Source organism: Etheostoma spectabile, chromosome 13, assembly GCF_008692095.1.
Source record: "Etheostoma spectabile isolate EspeVRDwgs_2016 chromosome 13, UIUC_Espe_1.0, whole genome shotgun sequence".
Taxonomy (NCBI): Eukaryota; Metazoa; Chordata; class Actinopteri; order Perciformes; family Percidae; genus Etheostoma; species Etheostoma spectabile.
In genome coordinates this window covers 5,589,956-5,612,687 of record NC_045745.1, presented here as the reverse complement: position 1 = coordinate 5,612,687, position 22,732 = coordinate 5,589,956, and the positions used below count along the sequence as shown (strand labels likewise).

At 42.4% G+C, this 22,732-nt stretch overlaps 1 protein-coding gene across 3 annotated transcripts in view; it reads right to left on the bottom strand.

The window, feature by feature from the left end:
* The window catches only part of spns2 (SPNS lysolipid transporter 2, sphingosine-1-phosphate), a 67,835-nt gene that overhangs the window by 14,967 nt on the left and 30,136 nt on the right, over positions 1–22,732 (bottom strand). For all 3 annotated transcript variants that reach the window (XM_032533486.1, XM_032533488.1, XM_032533487.1), the window contains exons 3-8: positions 12,353–12,489; positions 8,427–8,578; positions 5,736–5,802; positions 2,384–2,523; positions 1,316–1,468; positions 866–1,055 (exon numbers count right to left, since the gene is read on the bottom strand). In XM_032533486.1, coding sequence (XP_032389377.1) covers positions 866–1,055; positions 1,316–1,468; positions 2,384–2,523; positions 5,736–5,802; positions 8,427–8,578; positions 12,353–12,489 — 839 coding nt within the window. The remainder of the gene's footprint in view (positions 1–865; positions 1,056–1,315; positions 1,469–2,383; positions 2,524–5,735; positions 5,803–8,426; positions 8,579–12,352; positions 12,490–22,732) is intronic.

Genomic DNA, 22,732 nt, shown 5'->3' with positions numbered 1-22,732 from the left:
TTTTACTTTTTATTATAATTGGTATATTCTTCATTTCAAATTGTTCCTTTTACTGTTATTGGGTATTAATTTGTAACAATTATTGTCTTGTGAAGCACTGACTTTGTCTGGAAAAGGTGCTATTTTAAACAAAGTTATTATACTATTAAAAAAAATATATCAAAGTTCAGACATGTTAAGGTCACATATTTGGGATATTGAAGGCTGTTTGTTATGTTCCCCTACATGGGAAATATTTCCCAGCTTTCCAGCATTATTACTGCCCAGGTTGTTGAGAGTCCGTTTCTATGCCTTTGTCTCTTGATGAGAGTGAGAATGTGTGCCTGGTGAGTCCAACAGCCCAGAGTGCATTGTTTCAGGGCAGCGAGTGCTGAGCTGCACCCTTTCCTGCTTCACAAGGCAATTAAGCTCTCTGGGCATTTGCCTGAGATTTTTAACTTTTATCCAGATGAGGTCTGAGCTCAACCACCTGCGGCAGCTCCCGAGGCCATCTCAATCTAACCTGCAATTAAGGCTATTCATTATGAGGAGCAACATCCCCCTCACTGCCTCTGGGCCTGAAAGGAGCTGGCATCAGGCAATGTGTCCTTCTACTGCTCCTCTCTGATTCAAACATTAACCCCGCCCGATAAGCTTTCACTAAGCCTCCTCGTGTGAGATTAGTTAGCAGACTTTCCCTTTTAACTCTCAGCCCCTAAAGCTAACCCGTAATTAACATACTAAGGATTAACATCCTTGGCAGAGGGGAATTTTCACTGATGACCAGTTGATTCTTGGATAACAGAAAGCAGAATGGAGCCTAATCATAAACTTCCTCTGCTGCAGACACAATATATACAAACGGGTAACAGGAAGTGACTCTTACATAAGCTCCTACGATGCTCTTCTTGGCCACCACAAAGATGAGGCAGATGAAGATAGCCGAGCCCAGCATGCTGACAGCGCACACCAGCGGGTCGGCTCGCTCTGTCTTCTGGCGGCATAGGCGCGTGGTGGCGGCCCCGATGACCACGCCTAACAGACCCGTCACACAGGTGATCACCCCAAAGATAAGGCTAGACAGGGGAGCGGAGATAAGACGTACGTTACTTCAAATATATATCATGCAAGTGTTAAGTCCAAGGTAGCTGGCAAAGCTAGGTTGTGATAAGCATTGGTCATTAGAAATGGTGCAACATTGAAATACTTCCAATATAAATAGATGAACTGGACTTTAGCTATGTAGTGTTCCAGTTCATCCAGCTTTGAACACATAGGGTGCTGGTATTGTTCTTTTTTACACGTTTTCAGATTCCACCTGTCGTTAACCTCTCACCTGTCTGTGCTACTGCAGATATCTTTGGTGCAGGGCTCGGCCGTCTTCTGCACCACCTGAGCTCTGGCCAGGTACAGAGGGATCCACATGCCAAACGCCCCGGTGGCAAAAGACACCGCCGAGGACGCCAGGGAGGAGAACACGTAGCTCCGACTAGCCACAGGAAGAAAAACCCGCACAATCAAACAGGTGATCGTCTCGGCTTACAATAGAAACAAGCTACTTCAGCAAATAGATAATAAGGGAATACAAAATACAAAAAGCATAGCCTATCTGTGCTACATTGTATACTGAAATGATATGCAGTTGACAGTTTTATGAAGGAGACAAAAATAACACACCATTTAACACATTCCATTAGTTGTGAATGTGGAAGACTGTGTACAGCTAAAAGTCACACTGTGAAGTGCATAAACATGTGGTTGCTCTCCTAAAATAGTTCCAATAAACCTGCATGGCTACATCACAGTAGCATTATGGAGTTTATAACATTTCTTAGAGAAATGTAGCCCACAGGTCATATAATAACAAGGGCCTTCAGTGTCACGGATGCAAAGCTCCCTTCACAGGTCGGCAGTACTGAATGAATGACACTGGTTCACTGTGTCTTGTGTTGACATTTCCAGGCCTCTAATAGCTACTGTAGGCTAACCATGAGTGAATGTATAAATGTAAAAAGTTTGTCCTAGGATCTAGGATCCTTTTTATTCACTATATGCCAATTTAATACATCAGAAAAACAGAAGACTGTCTCAAACCCAAATTGAGTCCTTTTCCTATAATGTTAAGGCACAGAAAGAAGTTGAAACCTATATAGCAATTATGTGGTATTGTTGCTTGAAAACTGACCTAAGTGATCAGTGGACCAATCATTGCAGCTCTATTTGTATCCAAAGATCTAATATATAATGATGCAGCCTCATTCAACAAGTCTAAGCTAAATTGTTACCACGTATGTAGCTCTTAGTGACCTGCTGGAGGAAAATGGATGAGCTTAATACTAATCCCTGAACAGATCAATCAACCCCAAAACCTGGTGTAGTCTCTAAGGTTAATGGGAGGCCTTACTTCTTGGCAAGCGCCTTCATGTCACAGAGCCAGGAGGTGCGGGTCCTGATGCGTCCCATCTTGTCGGCGATGCCTCTCTTTGGCTCAGGGACAAAGAGCAGGATCAGGGTCCCCGCGGTGATCCCTAAAAGTGGGGACACCTACCGGGGCAAGAAAGACCTATTAGGGCTTCGGATCGCGTGAACACATCACATTGACATGATATTCATAGGACAAAGAACAGCAGGTTTACAACGTGAATGGACGGCCACTGTGTTTGCCGATACGCCTGACATCCTATACAAGCCCTCCGGAGCAAAGAACATTCCCTCTGCTTACTCTGTTGGCACTGTGTGTGGGTTTATGTGTGTGTGTGTGTTTGTGTGTGGCGGGGGCTTGCCTATGTGTATAAGCATACAAGACTCTAAAAGAGCTTTTTCTCTGAGAGCCGCTTTGTGAGCTCTGTCTGCACCAAGGTGAAAACCCATCTGCTATTCTGCTCACTCTCATCTTTTATGTGTTATGAGGTAGCATGTTTGTGCATGAGTGTGTCTATGTATGTGGGGGAGACAAAGACAGAAGGCAGGATGGGATGTGTGGGAGAGGATTTGTTTGACTAATAAAAATTGCTCACAAAAGCAAAACCAATTTCACCTGTCAGGGGAAATTCATCATTTCATATTTTATAACTTATAAAAGCCATTTATGTGCACTGTGGATTGTGGTACCGTGAAATGTGTGTGTGTGTGGGCGTGTAGGCGTGTGTATTTGTGTGCATTATCAAGATTTTTATTGAGGGAGCAATTATGAGTCTGATGTGGCTCATAATGTGGCTGATCGCAGTGGTTATGGTCTCAAAGGTGTGAGGATTACACCAACACTGATCATTTCCTTTCCCATATTGTGTCATCTTCCCAATCTTTCTCTGCTTGTGTGGAGCACCGTAATTGGATTGACATCTATAGCAGATTCATATAATGTGCTGGAGGCAGCCTAATGGAAGATACAGAGCTCAATGTTAGCTTTGTTTTGCACTCAAGGTTTCCCATCATTATTCGAAAAGACACCAGGAGTCTGTGACTTTTGACCTTAACTCCCACAGGGCCCGTCAGACACTTCCTGTATGGATGGTTGGCAATCAAAGAAATTAGCTACTGCCCTCTCCTGTTCCACATATCTATGCATCCCCCCCCCCCCCCCCCCCTTTTCCTTTTTATCGTTCACATTTTCTATAAACAAGGAACTTAGCTGGAACTGGTTGGGCAAAAACAAACGGAAGTGCTGCAGTGTTTTTGTCCTTAAAGCAGGATACTGCACAAAACCTGTTTCATGTCTTGGTATTTGTTTTCCTCTGCATGCCACACCGGTGATTAATTGGCTTTGAGATTGTTTATTGAAATGTCATTGTGGTTGCTGTGAAGCAAACTGCCCTGCTCTTTGTGCTTTTTTTTTTTTTTTTTTTAATGCTCCACAAAGACAAAAAGAAATGAACGTCCTGTTTCCTCAAAGCCAGAGAGCTGTCACAACCGGGAGTCTCTTCCACCACGACACGCTGGGAGGTTGTTTAACGTCTTCCTTTAAAATGTCACTCGGTTCATAAGGAGAGTCAGGTTATAATTAATCCCAAGGATTTTAAAAGCTGACCCTGAAGTCAGCGGCTCCTGGGGAGTCCTGTTAGACCTTTCATTGGTCCTCGCCATTACTGCTGGTATGCCTTATGGAGCTGTTGACTGCTTAACGTTTTGTCTCGAGTATTCAATGGAGTCCCAGTAAAAAAGTGCTATGACAACAGTGATTTATGCTCCTAATTTAACACCTCTGTCTGCTCCTTAGTACTAAAAAAAGCATTATTTTGTAGAAGCAATACCCTATCACGGTGGGGAATCTCAGCAAATTTCTACAGATACATTTCTCGTAAGAGCTGAAATCAGCCTTTAATTAAAAGGGATCCAGCTTAATGCTCTATGAGCACCTTTTGGGGTATTTTGCGTGCCAGCATGTAGAAACAAACGTGTCTTTGTGCTCCGCACAGAGGCGTACTGCCTTTTCTGGCACACACCTTCCTTTCTTACAGGGGATTTTTGCTTTCTCTGAACAGCATCTTCTCCTCAAATGCTTCTCTGGGCGGCATTTTCCTTCCATTGTTGTTTGAAAAAGACGTTGTTGGTGTTGCAGATACTCTAATAAGCTGGTGTTTATTGTTCTGTTGCTGCTTCTGTACTTTCTGTTGTGATGTAATGACATATTTGTTTGACCAATCACAATTCGCAGCACAGCTCGCACCTCTGAAAGTACCTGGAACACGCATGTACACTGTGTTCTGGGCGGGGCCAAAATTTACCTCCAGCAACCTCTGACTAACATGTGTAGCTAACAATCAGTGTGTTTACATGCAGTTTAAAACCCAAATTATATTCAGGTTAATGCAAAAATCTGAATTCTCATACCCCAGTTAACAGACCTAGATAACTCCTTTAGTATTCGTGCACATATACACCTTAACCGGGGTAAGCTCAGGTTATGTTATAACTGCCCCTCCCGCTCCGCTGCAGTGGTTTTTAACCCGGAAATAGAAGAGAGCATTTGGAAGTAACAGAGTCAAAAACAACAGCAACACACAAGCTTTAAGTGTACAGCGCTAAAAAGTCGCCCATGTTCTCCCTGCTTTCCAAGCTTTCCCCCCCACTGTACCGGGAGGAGAGGTCACTCTTCCTATTCTACCTGCTCATGTATACACGGAGAAATGGCAGAACCTGGTTATTTACTTATAGCTCGGTTATTGCTGTGAATGTAAACACGACTGAAACCTGATCCTATTTCATTACATTTTTGCACCCAAAAAGACATACTACACAGGTTAAAGAGGCCCTGACACTTTGTTGTTTCGCTTTCAGGCCAACATTGATCCTGCTTCACAGGGGACCACCTCCGTGGGTAAAGTGTAATGAAAGATAAATGTGTTTACAGCGACTGAGATGGAAAACGCTAACATCAGCCTTAATCTTTAATAGAAATCAACTTACCTCGCTGCAGCCATCAGATAAGAACTGAACCACTACAGGATATGGCCTTTTAGCTTAAACACATATAAGATGTTGACGGAGTTTGATTTTCACATTTTTTTTTGAAAAGGCTGAGCTGATGTGAACATCTGGGAGAGTTGTTTAGCCTTTAGCTCTCTCTGCTCTGTCACTTCCCTACAATGTCAGGGTCTGTTCAGCCATGTGTGCCCCCCCTGGTACTTCTGTCACCACCGACCCCTCTGTATCCACATCCAAGTCATCCCTCACCACCAAGCCCTGCAGGAGGGGCTCTTCATCTGTGTGTGTGTGCATGTTTGTGTGCAGTGTTGGGAGGATGATGATGCCCTTACCCTCAGTGCCCAGTGCCAGTCTCCTGCAGCTACCTTGGCGCTGGCGCCCAGGATGTAACCCAACCCACTGCAGAGAGACACAATGACACAAAACATCATATACATTACACTGAACATGCTCCACTTAGGTTTATCAGCGCACGTTTTATATTAAGTATATGACTCAGTGTCAGAGTCCTGACGCCTACACTACACACATCCTGTTTGTCTGCTGCGCTGAGTGTTTGAGTACTTGACATGGAGAGCTTAGGACAGTGCAACTTGGCTAGTTGGTCTATTTGTGGATATGTGATTTGTGCACATAGCCACAAAATGAAGGTGCAACGTTACCACCCACGAGCCTACAGAGCGCAGCACTAACATGGTTGTCTGGCCGAAGGCTGTGTGTTGTCACATTGTCATTGGATTTCACTCTATTTTGCCTGAGTTAAAGGCGGTTTTGTGTGTCATAAAGGGAAATAACAGTGACATGCTTTGAGGGAAATGTTCCTAGATCAGATCAGATCAGATAAAGGGGCTCTTATGTGGTGATAAGCCTCTGCTGCCAGATAGCATCGAGCATTTAAAGGACAAAGAGGATTCAAACAGTAAACCGAGGGTATGACCGGCAGAGGACTCATAGTTAAGTATGGGAGCTTAATCTGAACACAGTAATGCAGTAGGTAATAAAGAGCTGATTCATCTTTTGTATTATTTTTTAGTGATCACTATGACCTGATCTATTTTGATAAGCAATTAATCATCTGGGTCATATTTCAAGCATATTTCAAATGTGATTTGCTACTTTTCTTTGTTTTAGGTGATAGTAAACTGAATACTTTAGGTCTTTGAATTGTGAACACACAATTTGATGACACCACCGTGAGCTAGCATCTGACGCTATATTTCTCATTATTTGCCATTTCATAGACCAAATGATCAATCCATTAATCTAGAATATAATTCGCTGATGAGTTGATAATGAAAATAATTGTTAGTTGCAAGCCTATACCTGAAATGCCTCCAGTAAGACAGATTTCTCCAAAATGGCCCTGCTTTCTAATATATTATCCCTCAGATGCTTCCACACAGTGCATGAGGGAGTTCAACAACTGAACACCTATGGAGACGTTTCTGCAATGGCTGATTTTCTGTGACACTGCATCATCAAAACACCAGATTTGGGGATATCTGGTGTTCTTAGTGGACCAAAACCTTACTAAGACATTTTATGTTGTTTTCCTTCATGTGTCACCTTGTCATCATCTCTAGTGTGTAATTAAAGTTATGCCTCTTCACTGGAACTAGCCAGAAATGTCAATCAGACATCCTGATGTCTCAGAGAACCTGTTGGTCTCAATGTGCAGAGCCTCTGGACAAGACATGCTCTTTTCCATCACAATAACAATAGATTGAAGATTAAACTACTTTGCAATGAGTTGTTATTAGCATTGGCTGCTAAAGGGCATACACATGTTTAACTGGGTTAATACAACCATAAACACACACATACACACTCAGAGCAAAGGGGGAACCAGTTTATGCATGGGCCTCCATGATTAGTTCTCCAAAAATAACACCACAATATACACAGGCTCAGACAGCATATGATATTTCCAGTGAGTGACTAACAGCTAATCTTATCAGAGCGCACCCAGAGAGTGTTTGGAAAGTTCAACACCAACAATAAAACTCCAGCATGAAAAATACGCTCACATCAAACACCGGCATCGTGCCGAAACCTGTCTCTGTGGCCAAGTTTAAGATATTGGGGAAAAGGGAGAGCAGGGGAATCCATTTCCTGTGAACCGGTCTAATTCCTGAGGTCATTTCCTGGAAACGGTCAAAACAACCTCAGTAAAGACAAACAAGTGGGAGAGTGGATAGGATGTCTGACTGCACCTTACTGAGGCCCACTCTTTCACCGTCTATTGTTTGCGTTGCTGGGCAGTTTTGGCAGCTCGTTACACAGCCAATCAGAGAGACTTTCCCTTCCTGTCCAACTGTCTCCAATCTGCAGTTAAATACTCTGATGTTAGTACGCTAAATTAGTTATATAATCATTCATCAGTGTTGTTTGCTCTGCAATAACAAAGTTGAATGACATGTTATAATTACATTTAATTCTAATGTTTCATTCCCTTGTGTGATTCGGCATGCAGAAGCTGGAGAACAGCGCAGCATGCGGCAGCTCGGGCACACGCTGTTAACCGTGGTACATGACGATAAACCTCAAGTGGCTCCCGCGAGGCATCCACCGATACATTCATCTTTTATTACTTGGCTTTGTTTGTTTTCTCCCTGTGGCCCTTTCTCTGATTGAATGAAGTGAAAAGGCTGGAGATTTGAGCTTAATAATACCTCCTACTCTCGCACCCCCCACGCCACATCCCCCCAAAAAAACTCCCGCCTTCCTTTAAGCGTCACACAGCCAATTGTAAGTTCTGCTTTTCTTTCCGCAGAGGGCCTGCGCCATTTGTGTGGCTGCATCTGAAAATAAGAGAGCCAGAGCGGGGCGAGCCTGACCTTCTCTATGTGAGGATAATTGCAATTATCTCGGCTAATTCTCCTGATTCCTTTGCACCTTTGGGTTGAACATGTGAAGGACCGACTGGATAACTATAGCTTCTTATATGTCTGCATGAATATCTAAAAATAAAACCTACTATATATCCTGTTGTTTCCTGGTGTCTGGATGTGTCTGGCTCTTACCTTCCCAGGGGGATAGCCAGGTAGAAGACAGAGAGCATCATGGTGCGGCTGTTATTAGTGAACAGGTCTCCTATGATGGTGGGGGAGATGGAGGAGTAGCTGGACTCTCCGATACCCACCAGGCCCCTGGAGAGTACAAACAGCCAGTAGTACTGCAGAGAGAGAACAAGAAAAAAAGAAAGAGGGGTTTTGTTATCAAGCTCCATGTCGGAGGACAATCTCAACAACTATTCTTCTTGGTCAGAAGTTTTTCTTCATTAGAGCACAAACCAGTCAAACTCTCCCTTTAGCCCTGAGAATCCGTACTCAGTAGCAGGTCTGTGAATGTCTAAATTGTCATTACAGTAACACTTGGAATGCCCGTACTGCTGATTGTATTGACTATGATTTTCCAATTTGATTCACAAGGTCCCAATTCGATTGCATTTTTAATTTGATATCAATTAGGTTAGGGACATTTCAGTTATAATACCAATTTTGCTTGCAGACAAATGAGATTCTTAGGGAACTTATGCTGTAAATTGTACAAGCAAGACTCAAATAATATAAATATTTTTTATAATGCACCTGGTTGTTGTTTATATTTCACCACATCCACGGTGAAAAGGCATGTATTAAAGGATTGTTCTGGATTTTTACAAATGAATATCAGATCACTCAAACAAAGATTGATTTTAATTGGAAAACTGATTTATCCCAGCCCTATATACTGATTCATGTATTTTTTATCTAACAGAAAATCAACACTCCCTAGACACTCGGGGCGCACAAGACAGTGATTTACAGTAACATACTGTACATGTCATAACATCCCAAACATGTGACTCCTCATTAATGAGCGGGGATGACTTTCAACAGCTCCAACACATGAACGTACAGGCTGTCACACTGAGTTTATTATTGGGATTTTTTGGCCTATGGCACTGAAAGCTTAACCAAATACATTCCACTTAATGAAATAGCATCACATCAGCATTATAATCTAATTAAGCTATATCAAATTGCCATGGCACATTATCTTTCACTAGATGTAATAAGCTAATAAATGAAAAGATGAATGCTTAAAAAAGGCTTTTATAGGAGCATGCATGCTGTGGCACCTGTGTAGGAAGCTGGATTGTTAACTGTTTCCACGGCAACCACTACTAACTGGAAACGGACTCCCAGTCTGCTTGTGAAGCTACAAAGACATCTGGTTCCCCCTACACACTGGAATGACGCAAAACTGCAAATATTGGCCGCTAATTTACATACCGTCCATTAGTCCCATGAATAATATTAGGCGCATGTAGAACTTGAGGTTGTATGGAAGTTACATTGTTAGCATTTATTAAGCTATATGCACTATTTTTAACAATATTTGATATTAAAACATCTACATCCTATTTTGTTTCTAACTTCTTTATCATTGTGAAACCAGAACCCAACAAATCATGAGGATTTCCCCCCCTGCCACCTAGAGAGAGGCAAAAATGTTCTGATGTTACTATTTAGAAGTTAGACTACATAGCGTAGGTAGGGTAGGAATGTGGCGTAAACAGCATTACTAATCTTGGAACCTATTTTTACTACTATGCTGTGAGTAGAGTTCACAGAATTAATGGTGAAACTTTTGCTCTATTGATTTCAGTCTGAGGGGAAATGACACAACGTTGAAGTGTTTTAAAACACTAAAAGATTTGGGGCTTTTGAGAGAACATTCGGGGGAGTAGGTGACACTCGAGGGATCCAAAGTAACAGTCTCTGCTGCGGCATATTCCTTCCAATGTGTTTACAGTTGCCTTAAACTGTTTTCTGCTTCTTCTTCTTTTGTGTGACAGTGTGTGTGAGCTGCTGTGTTCGTGATTGATCACAGCTGTGCTCTCTGGCTGCATATCTTTGTGTTTGTCACATTGTTCGGAATGATCTAGTTTCTTCTTTTAATGGCCCGTCGTTAAACGGGATCATGATAGTTGTCCTTTTTGTTTATGTGGTCACCAGACCGTCATCACCACAACAACAACAGGCAGTGATGCCAGGAAGAACAGCCGAAAGAGATGGAAATGCCGATGGAAAAGTATGATGAGATAAAAGAGAATAAGGAGATTAAGGGAAATCTACTCTTTCCAACTGTTTTGAACCTGCTTTTAAACAAGGCTAAGGCCCTGTTCACACCTGGTGTTATCATGGTCTTGGGTGATCCAATCACAAGTGGCAACTCCAAGTCCATCAGTGGACACCCGACATTAGAATGTGTCTCCACGTGCGTCCTGAGTGACGACTTGTGATCAGATTTAACTTCCCCGCTCTGTATGCAAATAAACCCGTACATCCATTCTGTTTGCAAAGACCAAATGCCCTCAAAACAATGCACATGGGTCTATTCTTTGGCGTGTTGCAGGCAAACCAAACCGCCCAGGATTGTTTGACACACTCGTAATATATCTCGTGGACGTCTTAAGCTCAAGCAGTCGTCACTTCAGCGCATCCAAGAAGATACTTTGTAATAAAAAATGCTGTAATTTACTACCTACTTTGCCCCAATCTTTGGCCGCATTTTACTAAAAATATTACACCTATAAAGATGACAAGCATCAAACCTAATAAATGGTACTTAAAAGAATAAAGGATCATCAACTGTACTACAACAATAGTGTTCAGCGGTCATTATCCCTGTCTCACTCTCTGTGTATTAGATGAAAGGGAAAAAATAAGTCATGCTTTCCATTGGATGAAATTATATATAGGCTGTGCTTCACATTTCAAATGCCCTACAAGTGATCATTTTATGACGTCAATCTGTTGTGCTTATTGAAAAAAAATTGCAATTTCACTTTATGGCAGTGTCAAATATCTGTTACATAAGATCTGATCTCCATAGCTGCTGCAAATCCTTCCAAAATGCCCCACAGTGCCTTAAATGCATAATGATAGGACTCAGTTGTAAGTGGTCATTAACATTTCATTACGTGTCATGTCTTTCATCTCTCGTGGCGACAGCGCCGCCGAGCCGTTACATAAGAGCCGTCTACTCTTGTCCCATTCCATTGGCACACTCAGGAACTTGTCTTAAGTTGAGTTAAAGGACTGCAGGTGCCGAGGATCACTTCTCATCAGCAATCAGCTGCATTTCTGGCATTTGTCAGAAGGGAAGAGGACCTTCATTTCAGTTTAGCCATGAGCAGCCTGACTGCATTTCCTATTTAGGCAAATAGCTGCCATCTTGTCTCCAAACAGAAGGTTCTATGGGGCGTATAAAATAAAGGACGCCGTCCTGAGACAACGCTGAGCTGTCATTCCCTTCCACAGCTCTGGGCTGAAGGCTTACTCACAGAAGAGACAACGCTGCAGAAATATAACATAGCTTTTAATAGTTAGTCGAGCGACTTCAGATTGTCTGCCTGTTGTTCCATCAACAACCCCCCCACTTCCCTGCCCCAAACACACATACATGCACACGTACAGAGCCTTTTACTGCAATGTGATGGCAACCCTCAGCAGGACCCCGCTCCCCCGCCCCGAGGAACAATGTTATTGTTTAATGCATCTAACAGCGCCCAGCACACAGGGGCTTTTAGAGATATCAGATAAATCCACTTGTCAAGGGGCAGTGAAACAACAGAGTCTTATCTTCTGAAGCATTGTAATTGAGACAAGTCTGAGGCATGGGCCTTCATTAGTTGATTGGCTGGTAGCCAGCAAGAGAGAGACAGGAAGAGACAGGGAGAGACAGGGAGAGAGGGAGGGAGAGAGACATGAAGAATGTCTACAAGGAAAAGCATCTGTCAGGCTTAACAAGTGTGTCGTTTTATTTCTCTAGCCTTAACATCCAGCATATCCAGATTATAACAGAATAATTGGCCTGTCACTGGGACGGCGGCCTAATAGAATAACACTGGAGCTCTCGTGCTGCGGCCCGTTCCATCAGAACATATGCAATGTCGTACCTCTTTACCGATGAAGGAGCTTGACAGAGTAACAATGGACCAGAAGAAAATGCCACAGCTCAGGATGACCTTTCTGTTGAAGCGGTCGCCCAGGTAACCAAAGATGGGTGCTGCCACCATGAAGCTGCAGATGAACACTGCGGGAGAAAAAAAGAAGAGGAGAAAATGTTACTTTGCATATAGTGACAGAAAATGATGCTTACTAAAGCAGAAATGTCTTTTTCAGGAGTGGTATTGCATGGATCAGGCTATTTACAGTATCATGTGTTTCTCCATTGCACTTTGCTCTAAAAAAATAACTGCATTCCAACTGGACTGAGAGTATTTTCAGGTCCACTTGTTAAGCCAAGACCTGTCCAGATTGACCGTGTGATACCAGTCAGCCAGAGACACAGTGAAGGACTGCCAGAGGACACCTCCATTCATCTCCAACCAATTAGGATTCCATTATACTTATTCTACACACAATACAAGAAACCTGGCGGAAGATTATTAAATACAGATGATACAGCACTGGAAACGTCACTGACAAAGGTGATGCGGGTTGTACAGGATTCAATTTGGGAAAAGAAAGGGAAGGAGTTGTATAAATGTAGCGTCTTACATTCGGAAGGATGCAATTTGGACCGTGGCCAAATACAGAAGCTCTTAAAAGAGAGAGATCATGTGTTGTCAGTTTGTTTGAATGAAACAAATCTGAAAAGAGGGCCGCGGTGACTCTGTGGCCATAAATAATCCCTCCATCTTAATTTCTTACAACCAGACTTATGTCCCAGTGAAAGGAACACTGTGCTTTAAAGTGTCCTCCCCTAATTGCCCCGCTGCTGACTGGAGGACTACAGGCCTTGTTAGTCTGGCTTTTAGTCAGTATTTATGAGGAAGACAGACCCAAACAGACCTGAATTTTTAATGCTCTCAAACCGTGTTTTGCGTCTTTGCAGAAGGAAAAGAGCAGAGATGTTTCTCTTGACAGCGGTGGGGGGGGGGGAGGAGAAGGGAGTGTTTTGACACATATCATATAAACATACAGTAAGAGGAAGGGAGGAGAGGAGATGAAGAGAAGGGGGGGGGTGTTATATAAGACACAGGCAACACAGTCCCACAGCTGCCGAGGCCAAAGGGGCAATAATCTGATTATTGCATAACTGTAGTTTTGAACATGAGATATTAAGGTATGATAAAAAAGTCCTTTTGCAACCATATTTTGTGAAAAGAGTTATCCAAAAAATAAATCAATCAGGTTACATTACTGTGTTGGAGGTAGTCGAGCCGGTCATTGATCGGTGAAGGCGTAACCACTGTGCTACCATTATCCATGATTTATTTTCCTTTTTAACACAATTTTGCTGTTAGTGCTACATGCAGGGCGGTTTTCATATTGATGCTGTAAATAAATAGTATTGCTATCGTTTATATCAGAAAAAAGAGAAAAAGGCATCACATTGAAGCAAAAAGGGGAAGAAACCTACAAAAGCAGCAGCAACATGGACATAAAAATACAGCAAACAGCAAATCACAGGGCATCCTTTAATATCATACAGCAAACAGTAGACCTTCTGTAGTCATTGTTTGAGGAAATATAGTGCAATTATGGTCCCATCAATTCACACAATTTGTAATTCAATGAAGTCTAAAACATTGTGTCAACATGACATGCAAAAAATAGTTATTATCTTCTAAAAATTGTGACAAACCTTGCACAGTTATGGTTTGGGGTAGGTTGCTTTGCTTTAGGAAAGACTCAGATCTCCTTTTTTAAGGTTATTTTTGGGGAATTTTAGGCCTTCATTTGACAGGACAGCTGAAGACATGAAAGGGGAAAGAGGTGGGGGGGGGATGACACGCAGCAAAGGGTCGCAGGTCGGAGTCCTCTATATATGGGCGCCCACTACAACTGAGCTATCCGGGCGCCCAGATCCACCTCTCTGACAAATTATTATGTCTTAAGAAGTAAATTAATATTACAATGAAATATTAATAGATATATTATCCAAATACTATCATTCATAATACATGAAGTAATGTTTTATACATAAAACAGCCTGCTCGTATCCTTCAGCGTGACCTCACTGTGTCATTTGGAGAAAGAAATCCCATTTCAAAAAGTGAAATGTAATCTAAAATCTAATTTAAATCTAATCTGAATAATTATTAATGAATGAATAAATTGGGTTTTTACAGGTGAATGAGTCTTTCTCCCACCAGTATGTTTTCCCTCTCTACCTCTCAGTCTCAGTACCCCCCCCCCACCCCCCCCGTTCTGTCCCTCTTGTTGCTGCGCTCCCTCTTCCTCCTCTGTCTTTCTTCAGCCTCCATTGTTGGCATTTATGTGGCTAAGTGCTGCAGGTTGTGTCATGTTAAAGGACGCTGATGACTGTTCAGTGCAGGTCCGGCTCTCTAAAGAGCTCTACCAGCTCACTCTGCAGCCACAGCACTGCTAGAACACACACACACACACACACACACACACACACACACACACACACACACACACACACACAGATCAGGGTGTGCTGCAGTGCAAACGGGAGATAAGATGAGGGAGAGGTCCACAATCGCACCCCACCAGCTGGTTCCATGTGGCTTTTAAAAGCCACGGGCCCGGAGAGCATTAGTCTCACTGTTTAACAGCTTGTCAAAATTACATCATTAACTGGCCTATTTCAAGTCATTAGCAGGACCACACATCTCCATCTCTGTCAGTGTGTCTTATTTCATGTAATTTTCTGATCTTGTTGATAAGCTCCACTTTTTCTTAAGGCTCATTTTCACCTCTCAGCAGTGTCAGCACATGGGAATTAACTCAGGTCTTTACTGCGTGCACGCACTTATTTAGTGTTACTGTACTGTAAAAAGTGGGATTTCCATGTCTTTGTTATGATAAAAAAGCAGGTCGAGATGCTCTACAAATACTGTGAAAGTATCACGTGTTCATTAACAAGCCGTCAGGACTTCTGCACGCTTGTGATGTCACAGCTCCACTATATAAGGGCCGCTACAGTCATTGGTCAGATGCATTGGCAGTGCAATGACTCAGAGAGGGCAGATGCGTCCAACCAGAAAACCTCTTTTAGGAGGGGGGGCTTAAAATGACGTTTCAGACAAAGTGTAAATACAGGTATGAGAAAGATTATGATTTTTGAACACAAAATCATGTAAAAATGTTCTAGTAGAAACCCAAAATACAAGTATGAATGGGAAAATGAGCATGTTATGGGACCCATTAACCTCCCAGGGAAGGGAGCCTCGTGTTTATATTGCTTTAACATCAAATTATGTAAATTAAGCTTCAATGTAAGCAAAGAAGAAACTGAAGAGAAGGAGATATCCCCTCATCCTTTCCTTTAACTTCTTGTTGCAGAACTGGGAAAACATAGAACAAATTTCTATAATACCTTTTTACATTTTGAATCATGCATATGCATAGCGGACTAAGCGACCCAACTGGGAATGTGTGTCAGATACACATTAGGTCAAGGAGCTGCTTTGAAATGCCAGAATAATAAGATGATGAAATGATTTCACAAATAGAAGCTTAGAGGGATAGAGGAATGTTGTCAGTTTTATTTTAAACTTTAAATAAAAAAAGCATGTACACCCTTTCACAGAATCAGGTTGCATTACTGCATTTTCTCTTTTGTCAAATTCTTTCTCATCAGAGTCAGCACCAACCAGCCTGCTGTGCTCTATGATTTGAATGTAGAGAGTCAGTCTAGTTGTCTGAGGACACTGAGGAAGAATCAGCTTTCCTCAACTATCCTGGTGAACTTCTATCGCTGTGCAATAGAAAGCATCCTGACAAACTGTGCAACAGTGTGGTATGGGAGCTGTTCTGTTGCAGAGCGCAAGGCACTGCAGCGGGTGGTGAAAACCGCCCAGCGCATCACCGGGACTCCACTGCCCGCCATCGAGCACATCCAGAGGAAACGCTGTCTGCATCGAGCTCGCAGCATCCTGAAGGACTCCTCTCACCCAGCCCACAGACTGTTTTCTCTCCTGCCCTCCGGCAGGCGTTTCAGGGTCCTCCGGACCAGGACCAGCAGACTAAAGAACAGTTTTTTCCCCAGAGCTGTCTCTTTATTGAAGGCAAGGCAAGGCAAGGCAGCTTTATTTGTATAGCACATTTCAGCAACAAGGCAATTCAAAGTGCTTTACACAAAATCAGTTAAACAGATAAAACACAAGTAAAAACAGTTAAAAATCACAAGCATTAAAAACCGGGTAAAACACATGATAGACAGTTAAAACAAAGAGAAACTAAAACACAAGAATAAGGAGGAGCATAGAAACGAAAGCTGCTTCACCCTGTTTAGTTCTGACTCTGGGGACAGAAAGCAGACCTGTCCCAGATGACCTGAGAGGTCTGGGGGTCATAGTGTAGTAGCAGTCAGCAATATATTGGAACCTAAACCGTTAGTGATTATAAACTAGCAAGAGTACTTTGAAATAATTCTTTGAGACACAGGAAGCCAGTGTAAAGACTTCAGAACTGGAGTGATGTGATCCAGTCTCTTGGTCTTAGTGAGGACTCGAGCAGCAGCGTTCTGAACAGCTGCAGCTGTCTGTGATTTTTTAGGGAGACCTGTAAAGACCCCGTTACAGTAGTCAAGTCTACTGAAGATAAAGGCATAGGACAAGTTTTTCAAATCCGTTGACACATAAGTCCTTTAACCCTTGATATATTCTTAAGGTTATAGTAGGCTGACTTTGTAATTGTCTTAGTGGCTGTTAAAGTTAGGTTGAGTCCAGACTACACCAAGTTTCTGGCTTTGTCTGTTGTTTTAACATTGTTGTTTGAAGCTGAGCGCAGACTTTAATCGTTCCTCTCTGCTCCCAAAACAACCACCTCAGTTTTTCCTTCATTTAATTTCAGAAAGTTCTGGCACATCCAGCCGTAATTTGTTCGATGCACTTAGTCAGTTTTTGTATTGGACTATAGTCCCCTTGCGATAAGGTTATGTAAATTTGTGTGTCGTCCGCATAACTATGGTAACTTATTTGTGTTTTCTCCAAATCTGAGCCAGTGGAAGCATGTAGATGTTAAACAGAAGAGGCCCCAGAATGGAGCCTTGCGGAACTCGCAGTCATATTGTACGCTCAGATGCATTACTATAGCACAAAGTAATCCCTATTCTTTAGGTAGGATTCAAACCAGTTAGTACTGAGCCAGAAAGGCAACGCAGTTTCCAATCGGTTAGTAGTATATCGTGGTCGACCGTGTCAAATGCAGCACTGAGATCAAGTAATACTAAGATTGAAATTTTGCCATTATCGTGGTAAGGTGGATGTCATTAAAGACTTTGACAGAGCCGTTTCAGTGCTGTGTGTGGTCGGAAACCCGACTGAAAGGTATCAAAACTGTTGCTTAGTGACAGAAATGGTTGGTTGTTGAAAGACTACTTTTTCAATGTTTTACTTAAAAACGGAAGGTTTGATATTGGCCTATAGTTGCTCATTAGTGACTTGTCTAGGTTGTTCTTTTTTAAGGTGGCTTGATTACTGCCGTTTTCAGGGCCTGTGGAAAGATACCTGAAAGAAGAGATGTGTTCCCAATCTGTAGAAGATCAGAAGTCAAACAATTGGAAACATTTTTGAAAAGTCCGTTGGAACATCAAGGCAAAAAGGTCGAGGTTTTCAGATGTTGAATAATGTCCTCCAGGTTTGTATGGTTGATCGTGTGAAATTCTGTCATATTGGAACTATTTTGCTTGGACACTGTGACAACACATATCCTGGACTTGATTGGAGGCACTGACTGTTGTGCTAATCTTTTGAATTTGTCTTGAAGAAGGAGGCAAAGTCATTGCAGGCCTTGGTAGATAAAAGTTCAGATGCTACTGGTACTGGAGGGTTTGTTAACCTATCAACAGTAGCAAACAAAGCACGGGAATTATTATTGTTTCTAGAGATAATATCAGAGAAAAAGGACCTTCTTGCATTCCTCAGTTCCAAATTATAAATGCGGTCTCTCTTATAGGGTTATAATGGACCAGGAGATTTGTTTTTCGCCACCTTCGTTCAGCTTTCCTACACTCTCTTTTTTCGTTCTCACCAGTAGGACATTTCTCCATGGAGATCTTTTCTTACCAGATAAACTTTGACCTAGTGGGAGCAATGCATCAATAACATTTGTGATTTTACAGTTGAATATCTACAAGCTCACTGATGATAGCCCAGAGAGGGCTGGTGTGGAGGAGAAAGTGTATAAATGTGTCACTGGTGTTTCAGTGATATACGTTTTCTGATTATCTTGTTTGGACACTTTTGGCACAGAGATGTGCCGTAAAGAAAACACAGGAATGATCTGAGAGAGCAACGTCAGTCACCACCAACCTTGGAAATGTTCAGACTTGGAGACAATCAAGTCCAGAGTGTGCCCCTTATTGTGGGTGGGCTCCGTCACATGCTGAGGCAGTCATTTCTCAAAAAACAACACAGCCTTTTGTCCCCCTGTCCTGGGGGCTGTCAACATGAATGTTAAAATCACCCGCAAGATTACACAATCAAAGTTAATGCAGATAATAGACAGCAGTTCAGTGAAGTCATCAATGAAGGTTGCACAATATTTAGGTGGCCTGTAGATATTAGAAACATGCTTGAGGGGAAGATCTTAATTGAAGAGCAACATATCAAAAGAAACAAAATTTCCATAAACATATTGCGTACAGTGGAATGAGTCATTAAACAAAATGGCGACTCCACCCCTTTCTTATTCACTCTATTCTCACTCATAAAACTGAAGTTAGGGGGAGCGACTCGATGAGAACAGCAGCGTGTTATTATGGTCTAACCAGGTTTCAGTTAAAAACATAAAATCTGATTGTGCTTAGTAATAAAATCATTGATTAAAAATGATTTTCCTGCCAAAGACCTGACGTTTAGTAAGGCTAGTGTTAGTGTGTTTTCATTTTTGGGACAGGCGTAGCTGACGAGGAATGGATGCTAAATTTGCTAAGTTTGCAGTTAAGTGCTTATTCACCATCTTTTCCATTACCTATCACAACAGAAATTGAGGAAGAATTGAATCCACGGGCCGGGCTTGTCTTGAAAAGAGTCATTAGTATCACTAGTCCTGAGCCAAGGCCCGGCACATATCAGATAGTGCTTGCCAGATTTGCACACAAGCGTCCTTATCAGTCTGGGGGGAAGGAGTTTTCTGACATCCTGGTAGTGGTGCTTGGCGTTTACTTTGAGCCATGGGGGTAGGAAGGGGTGCATAATTGATGGGGGAAATAAGGGAAAGGGTGTGTGGAGACATCAGTAGAGACAGCGATGAATCCTCAGAAGGTTCGGGGTTGGGAAGGTTTGAGGGGTGCTGGACGGGTGAAGAGGGGAGTGGAGGTTTCGTGTCTCTGCTCTCTGGTCTCCCATGGTCAAATCTTTGCACAGGCGGGGGCTGTGCTGGATCACTGCCGCACTTTGTTGTGTCTTCCTTTTGTTTTGTGACCTTGGCAGAGGGAGCAGATGTGTAGCGCAGAAAGTAAAGCAGATTAGAGGTGAACAGCTTTACTCCTGGCTTGTTAAGGGAAAGTCTATCTGCTTTAAAAAGATGTCTGCGCTCCCAGAAAATGTTTAAATTGTCAATGAACTTCAGAGAGTGGACGGTACATTCAGTTGAAAGCCATTTGTTTAGTCCCAACAGTCGGCTGAATCTCTCATCTCCTCTCTGACTGACGGTATAGGACCACTGATAAACACATTTGCGCTTAGGGGGTGACTGTGTCAAGCAGTTCCCTAAAGTCCAGTTTCAGCAATTCAGACTGTTGCTTTACAACATCATTTGACCCTATATGCAGAATAATGTTCTTCACAGTTGGGTGTGCTGCCACGATATCGGGATTTTTTGGGTCAAGTCAGAACCATGTCTTGGGAAAACATAGTATTTTGGTGTTTTTACTGTTTTTTAAATCTTTTACAGCAGGTCACCCACATCAGGGTTGAGGCCCAGTTGTTAGCTTTTTACTTTTGAATTGCTCTCAGTCTACCCTGCTGTGTGGTGATGAGACGCAGTCCCGGTCATCAGATGACTGTCCAGCGTCTTGCAGCAGAGGGCAAATCTGTTATCCAGTTGCACACCAGGTTGTTGGGGGGGCATTTTGTTGCTTATTTTCCCTTTTGCAGCTGTCCACGGCGTGTGTCCTACTAGTACAGGGGTTGAAGAGGCGCTCTGCCCAGATGATAAGAGGCAGCGGTCATATCACAAATCCAGGCGCTGTGCCCGGCCGTTAGTCGTCCTCCCATTTCCCAGGAAAATGATTTACTCTTAGGCTTCGCACCAGACAAGTTCCAGGGAGGACCGCCACTTGTTGATTTATTACCAGTTCCACCCCTGTTTCTTTGTAGTTTGTTGGTGCTAATTAGCCGTGTGTTAGATACTTCTGTCCATTGTTATGGGTCCATGGTAAAGTGGGGTCATTTCCACAAGATCCGTTAACTTCCCAGTCACTTCTAGAAGGTGAACCTTGGTTTCCAGAAGTGCAATCTTCTGAAGGAGTTTGTAGTAGTCTTCTACGGAGAAAGGAGGCATCTTGCTGCTAATTAGCTTTAGCTACAATCACTGTAGGACAGGCTTGAGCTATTGGTAGGCCACGCTCACGCAGAATTTTAAATATGGCAATAGCCTACTATGTCTACAAAAAATGTATAGTCCAGTGTTTTTGAAGTGTCCAAGAGCCGCTGCTCATAGTTTCTCAGAGGAAAAGCACGATTCAGCAAAAATATGCAAGCCGAAGAGGAGCAAGCAGCAAAGCGTCTGCATGTAAGAAGCAGGAAGCAAATCATCATATTGAACTCTAATCCTCATGACCCACTCCCCTCATATACTGACAGACTCCTCTCCTCCCACACCTGCCTCCATTTTGTTATCTGAATATTATAATGTTTCATCTGCACTGCTGACTGTTACTATAGTAACGACTGTTTACATCTGCATCTTTTGCACTACTTACCTTTTTGCACTACTTACATTTCATTTGCACTGCTGACTGTTATTTATTACAGTACCAATTGTTTAACATTTACATCCGCACTACCGTACTTAACTGTAATAGCAATTCTTTCCACCGCACTTTAATTCGGATAGTTTTGCCCAAACTTTACCTTATTTCATTAGTATATTATGCTTTTTGCAACAATCTGTAAAAAATTTGCAATTATAGTAATATCCACCAAATCCTAGCTGTAAATCTTGCTCACAATACCTGTTATCTAATTTTTATTATAGGACAAACCCATCGTAAAACTCTGTATAATAGTACTTTTCTATATTTATTCATTACATATCCATGTCTTGCACTTACGGAACCATGTATATCCTGCACTACTGCTATTGCACTTCTGGTTAGACCCAAACTGCATTTGTTGCTTGTACCTGTACATGTGTAATGACAATAAAGTTGAATCTAATCTAATCTAATCTAATCTAATCTTTGAAGTGATTTATAGATCGGCAACGGAATAAAATATTTTGAATTAGACTTTGTTTAGAATGACAAAAGTCATGCAGACTGTCGATAAAACATGTTGCAAAGATTACAAGGCAACATACAGTATAATGTGGATTCACAAAGGAGACACCTGGTTGATTTCATTTGACACATATCAAAAGGAATCTTCCATGGCGCCATTTTAATCCAGTGATACATATTACCAGATTGTGCATATACAGAATGGCATACGACTAATCTGCATTAAATATAACACAAGCTGTGAGTGAGCCCAAATGCACACTGGTATCACATTATTTTTGGGAGGCTCATCTGCTCCCAGGAAATGCCCTGTCAATATAAAGACCGCCTGTAACCCCCCCCCTACTGTTCTCCTGTCAGTCTTTTGTGAAGCCTGTAAACCTACAAAGGCCCAAATGAAGAAATCTGTCATGCTTGGAAACGATGATTTCCTCCTCCGAGTGCAGCTCAGTTTGAGGGATCCAGTATGTGAAAGGCTTAAAAACTTGAGCCTACATCCCGTTATTCATGGGATTTATTTTTAAAAGTCTGAACAGGCACCGTGTGTTTGGCTTCATTAGAGAGAATGGACCCAATGAATGTGTTCAGTCTATTTCAGGACATTGTAGGGAGGACAAACAAACCATGCCTAACAATAAGTCACACCCAAAACTCTCAGCCCAGGCAGTGAGAACGGCAAAACCTGACAGGAAAAGTTAAATTATTCATGACTCAATCTGCAGCTAGGGATATGTCTAATTGTGCAGTCTGAAGCACCTTGAATGGCTCTGTTGACCAGGTAGTCGGCCAGAACTGCAACGAATGGAAAGGTTTGATTGACATACAGTAAACAGCACTTGAATATGAAACATTCATAAAATGTTGCCCGTCCCCACAGGTCACATTCCTACACTGAACACCATTGTCCCCGTGT